Here is a 6,227-nt window from a genome sequence, read left to right on the forward strand (position 1 = left end):
ATTGTTGTTGTTATTATTATTATTGTAGAGAGCTATGTTGCCCAGGCTAGTTTTGAACTCCTGGGTTCAAGCAATCCTCCCACCACCTCAGCTTCCTAAAGTGCTCGGATTACAGGCTGAGCCACCGTACCTAGCCCATTGGGTTTTTTGGTACTAATGGTAATGGGACAGTCTATCTTCCTGGCAGCTGAATACTCTGAGAGGCTGTTAATGGCACCATGTTTTCGGGAGTTTCTGCTTTAGTCAGATAAGGGAGGTTTCATTAAGATTTCTTTCTACCTCTTCTGTAGCTCAATGTTTTCACTTAAAAACAATATGTCAACTCTGGGGGTCAAAGTGTGTCCCCACGGTGGAAAAGTTCTTGTCTCAATCTCTACAGGGAGGAACTGATTGGAAATCTTGGGATACGTCTTAACATGTCCATCGTGACTGAGGTATAAGCAGTGGTTCAGGGCACCGAGTTAGCGATTCTAGGTAAGCAAGACCATGTCAAGAAGTGGTTCGTCCAGAAGTTCGTGAGAAGACAGAAACGAGGGAGAGTGACAATCGTTGTTCTTTAAGAGGGCACGGTGGTGGAGGAGAAAGTTGCACGTCGGTCCTGGACCGGGCAGACCACGATCTGGGGCTTGGGGACGCGATCTGGGGAACCTCGGTGGCATCTGAGCTCCGCTTGATGCCAGTGCGTGTTTGTGCAAGTTACTTCCTCAAGTTCAGGGTGAGGATAATAATATCTACCGTGTGGAGTTGCTGGGAAGATTTACTACCAACGGAGGCAGAGCGCAGGGCTCGCAGGAAGCGCTCGCTAGGGTCTGCTCTTTCCGGGAATGGGTGGGGTGCGCACTCCTCAACAGGGCTCCCAAGACTTGCGTCACACGCCTCAGTCGGCTGGCTTATAAAACACCGGCCAGAGCCCCAAGATCGCTTTTAGTTTCTCTTCTTTCTAAAGAAGCCACGCGGAGCCCGGCTGGGGAACCTCACCCTCGCCGAGCCTAGAACCGAGAGCGGCCACCCCAGGCGGTCACCAGCGGATTTGCCCGCGCGTTCTCTTTCTTTCCACCCAGTTGCCCTTGCGGCCGGCTGTAAACCTGCCACTAGGACCCGGTCGGTGAGATCTAGCCTCTTGACCTGAGAGCGGAGAGTGGATCGCTGGGCTGGACTAACGGCGACGGAGAGCGCGGCCTCGCTGACTCCGGGCGCGCCCAGCAGGAGCACCGCCCGCGCCCGCCCCTGTACACTTGTAAGTTTCGATTTCCGCGGAACCGAGTCCCGCGCCGCGGCAGAGCCAGCACAGCCAGCGCGCCATGGCGGACCCGGAGGTGTGCTGCTTCATCACCAAAATCCTGTGCGCCCACGGGGGCCGCATGGCCCTGGACGCGCTGCTCGAGGAGATCGCGCTGTCTGAGCCGCAGCTCTGTGAGGTGCTGCAGGTAGCCGGGCCCGACCGCTTTGTGGTGTTGGAAACCGGCGGCGAGGCCGGGATCACCCGATCGGTGGTGGCCACCACTCGAGCCCGGGTCTGCCGTCGCAAGTACTGCCAGAGACCCTGCGATAACCTGCATCTCTGCAAGCTCAACTTGCTGGGCCGGTGCAACTATTCTCAGTCGGAGAGGTAAGTGCACCCGCAGGGAGGGGCGCTGTCCGCAACCCTGGTCTGGGTGGACTGTCCAGGCGGGCACTGTTCTGGGAGGGGCATGGCCTCGCCGGGACCCCGCACCTGACAGCCTCTGCCTCCAGCCACTCCCTCTGGGAGCCCCTGCAGGGCCCGCGCTTCTACCGTTCCCTTCCTTCCGGCACCTCCAGACCTTTTTTCGAGAATGGCTAAAATGCTAGTGCCTAGCGGAGACCAGGCTCAATCTCTACCCCTTTCCCCGCCCGCCCGCACCAATCAGAAGAATAAAGTGCTCTGGAGACAGCCAGGGCCTAGAGAAGCGGGAGGCAGGGTTGGGAAGGAAGGAAAGAGCCTCTACTCTTTGGTATCTTGAGTCTTTCCCTCCCTGCTACCTTCTTCCCTAGACGTGGCGGAGCCAGCAACCAGCCGCGCTGGGCCCCCTGTCCGTCTCCGCCGGAGCGAGCCACAGGTCTCTCTGCTTGTCCCTCTCTTCCTGGTCACCCCCATGCCCCCCATCACCGCTTTTCTGATGCCTGGCGCTTAACAGGAGTAGTCCTTTTCCAGGTTCCTGAAGCTGTAGCAGCCGCGGGCCTTCCCTCCGGGTGGTCTCTCCACGGTGGCGCGCGCAGTTGACCGCCCGCCTTGGGACAACTCTCTTAAATCGGTTGGAAGCAGTGCGGCTCACCTCTCGGGCCACTGCTTCTGTTGTTTCCATTTGCCTTTTTTTTTTTTTTTTTTTTTTTTCGTCTAAATGCAGGTGCGCTGCAAGGTTTGGGTTAAGCCTCTTGAGTGATTTTCTTCCCAGTTTCTCACTAAGAGAGCTTGCTCCCTCGGGGACAGCTGCACATCTAAAAAGATGGCTTCCAGGTTCACATTCGCTGTCCAGGCCTTTCCCTTGATCCCAGGCCCTTCCTTTCGCGCATGTGTCCTGTCCATAGAGTGAAACTCATCTTTTCCCCCAGGCAGGGTTTTAATCCTCCTCCTCACAATCTGTCATCACCAAGTCCTTTTTGTGTAGTCTCTTTCCCGTCTTGGCGGGTTCCGCGTTCCCATCTCATTTCTGAATGAACTGAATGAATGCCTTGTTGAATTAATGAATGATTCTCTCTGGTCAGTCTTTCCTTCCACCCTTTCTGTCACTATGTGCTTCTGCTCAATTACTTTTCTCGGTAGAATACTTTTTACACTTGGCCCATTCTTAAACACTTTGAATTGTGTCCCAGGGTTTAAAATGGTGGTCAGCAAACTTTTTAGGCTGGAGTTCAGTGACTCCACCTCGGTTCACTGCAACCTCCACCTCCCAGGTTCAAGCGATTCTCCTGCCTCAGCCTCCCGAGTAGCTGGGATTACAGGCACGCGCCATCGCACCTGGCTAATTTTTGTACTTTTAGTAGAGACAGGGTTTCGCCATGTTGGCCAGGCTGGTCTCGAACTCCTGACCTCAGGTGATCCACTTGTCTCGCTCAGCCTCCCAAAGTGCTGGGATTACAGGTGTGAGCCACCTTGTCCGACCCGGTCAGCAAACTTTGATCACGCACCTAACTAACAAAAACTCCAGTCACTCACCCCCAATATACGTTTAATAAAACACACAAAGGTAAATGTTTTAGATGGATGAGGTAGAGGACACAATATATTTTTTAAAAAATTTCTTTACAGCAAAAACCCTTTCAGCTCACTCTAACGTTTTTAAAAAGTTCTTGAATGTGTTCCTTTATTTAAAAATTTCTTTAATATGTTGTAAGGCAATAATTTGAAGGTTATTTCTGAGTTGCTGGGAGTTATGGGTATTGAGGAAATCATCTAAGTTACCGCTGGTAACTGAAGAAATATCTGAGAAGAAGAGAGCAGAGGGCGGGGGATAGAAAAGGAAGGAACATTCTAGCATGTTCTAGCACTACACCAAATAACATGGTTGGAAGGCTTTGTTATGATTTTTCTGTTACTATCTTTTCTATTATGACAAATTCTTCACCAACTAGTGTTGACTTTTAGTTTGAAATACACATGCTTTTTATTTTTTTATTTCTTACTATGGATATTTTCAACATACTCAAAAGTAGAGAGAAAAAAATGATGAAGCCCCTTGTACTCATCATTTCATTTAAACAGTTTTCAAAATATGGCCAGTTTTGTTTCATTTGTTCTCCCTATTCCCTGTGTGTCCCCAACTCCAATGTGTTATTTTAAAGCAAATCTCAGCAACCATTTGATTACTAAGTACTTTAGTATCTCTAAAAGATAAGAACTGTTTTATTAACATAATACAGTACCATAATCACATTTTTGTAAAAAAAAATTACAATTTTAATATCATCTAATATCCAGTTGGTATTCAAATGTCCCTGATTGTCTTATAAATCCAACTTGTATTTTCAGGAAAAAGCCTACGTAGACATAATCCTTTAAAAAATTTATTTTTTATTTTTATTTTTTTACTTTTTGAGATAGGGTCACCCAAGGCTGGAGTGCAGTGGCCGGATCTCAGCTCACTGCAAACTCTGCCTCTCAGGTTCAAGCAATTCTACTGCCTCAGACTCCCAAGTAGCTGGGATTATAAGTGTGTGCCACCATGCTTGGCTAATTTTTTGTATTTTTAGTAGAGATGGGGTTTCGCGATGTTGGCCAGGCCGGTCTCAAACTCTGAGCTCAAGCCATCTGCCGGCCTAGGCCTCCCAAAGTGCTAGGATTTGAGGCCTGAGCCACTACCTTGCCTGACCTATAATTGTTTTCATATATTACATATCTAACATTTAAATACTTTGTTTCAATTTGTTGTAGGCAATACACTTCGACATTTTAGTTTTATGGATTTTATTATGGTATATTTTTCCCTGGTTTGAAATAGCAAAATTGTTTTAAAGTCATTAATTGGGTGTTAACCCCCACTTTTATAAGAATATATATAATATAGGGATTATTTGGCCTATCTAAATTTGGATGGGCCCTCCAGAGAATTCAATAAAGTTTATTTTTTTTAGTAGAGTGATAAAATTTTTTTTCCTAACTTTTATTGGCCGAGCCATATTTTTAATTTCGTTTTACATCACTTTTGAATTTAGGAATTACAAACTTTTAATCTATTAATGTATTAAACGTTCTAATAAGGACCTCCGGGAGAATTTTTTTTTTTTTGCCCTCGGGTCCTAGAAAACATGTTTTTTTTCCTCCCTAAGTATGTTTTAAAATATTCTCCTCTTAGCAAGTTATAAACCTCGTCTTCCAAAACTGCCACTTGTGAGTTTGAGGACTTTCTTTGTAGATTACCAGTTAATGGGGTCTGTTAACTAATTGCTACCCATCTTTTTTTTTTTTTTTGAGGCAGAGTCTTGCTCTTTCGCCCAGGCTGGAGTGCAGTGGCGAGATCTCGGCTCACTGCAAGCTCCGCCTCCCGGGTTCAGGCCATTTTCCTGCCTCAGCCTCCCGAGTAGCTGGGACTGCAGGCGCCCGCCACCACGACCGGCTCTTTTTTTGTATTTTTTAGTAGAGATGGGGGTTTCACCCTGTTAGCCAGAATGGTCTCCATCTCCTGACCTCGTGATCCGCCCACCTCGGCCTCCCAAAGTGCTGGGATTACAGGCGTGAGCCACTGCGCCCGGCCTGCTACCCATCTTGATGTTATAAACTGGTCTCTGTTTACAGGGGGACGATTTGCATTGTACTGGGTGTATAAAATTTTTTCTGTGGTACTATTATTTATAGATAGGATTTATCCTGTCCTGTAGTTTCTATNGTCTTGCTCTTTCGCCCAGGCTGGAGTGCAGGGGCGAGATCTCGGCTAACTGCAAGCTCCGCCTCCCGGGTTCAGGCCATTTTCCTGCCTCAGCCTCCCGAGTAGCTGGGACTGCAGGCGCCCGCCACCACGACCGGCTCTTTTTTTGTATTTTTTAGTAGAGATGGGGTTTCACCCTGTTAGCCAGAATGGTCTCCATCTCCTGACCTCGTGATCCGCCCACCTCGGCCTCCCAAAGTGCTGGGATTACAGGCGTGAGCCACTGCGCCCGGCCTGCTACCCATCTTGATGTTATAAACTGGTCTCTGTTTACAGGGGACGATTTGCATTGTACTGGGTGTATAAAATTTTTTCTGTGGTACTATTATTTATAGATAGGATTTATCCTGTCCTGTAGTTTCTATCTTTTCTTTTGCAATGTTTTTAGTTATACATTTTAGTTGACAACAGGGCTTGCTTCGATGTTGGATAATTGTTTTGGTGAATCGGTTTGGATATTTCTATTTGCTTTGCTGAAATATATGCCCACACAGGGAGTTCTAATCCCAGTTCTGATGCAAAAATAATCACTATTTATCGAACAAATAACTATGTGCCAACCACTATGATAAGCACTTTGGAGATGATATCCAGGTTAGTCTTTAGGGTAGCTCCTAAGGTAGTATTTTAAGTCCCATCCTTATTATAGGAAACTCAGGCATAGAGTTTTTCAGAAATTTACTGAAAGTAACATAACCAGAAGCTGGCAGGATTGGTATTTGAACCTAGATCTGCATGACTTCTTTTTTTTTTTTTTCTTTTCTTTAGAAATGAGGTCTTGCAGGAGAATGGCGTGAACCCGGGAGGCGGAGCTTGCAGTGAGCTGAGAGCTGGCCACTGCACTCC

The 6,227-nt window shown here is 47.5% G+C and overlaps 1 protein-coding gene across 1 annotated transcript in view; it reads left to right on the forward strand.

Annotated features, from left to right (window-relative positions):
* Positions 1-485: 485 nt before the first annotated feature.
* ZC3HAV1 (zinc finger CCCH-type containing, antiviral 1) overlaps positions 486-6,227 on the forward strand; it is a 79,553-nt gene continuing 73,811 nt past the window's right edge. The window contains exon 1 of the mRNA XM_017880399.1: positions 486-1,609. Coding sequence (XP_017735888.1) covers positions 1,302-1,609 — 308 coding nt within the window. The 5' untranslated portion in view covers positions 486-1,301. The remainder of the gene's footprint in view (positions 1,610-6,227) is intronic.

Source organism: Rhinopithecus bieti, unplaced genomic scaffold (assembly GCF_001698545.2).
Source record: "Rhinopithecus bieti isolate Rb0 unplaced genomic scaffold, ASM169854v2 scaffold_11401, whole genome shotgun sequence".
NCBI lineage: Eukaryota > Metazoa > Chordata > Mammalia > Primates > Cercopithecidae > Rhinopithecus > Rhinopithecus bieti.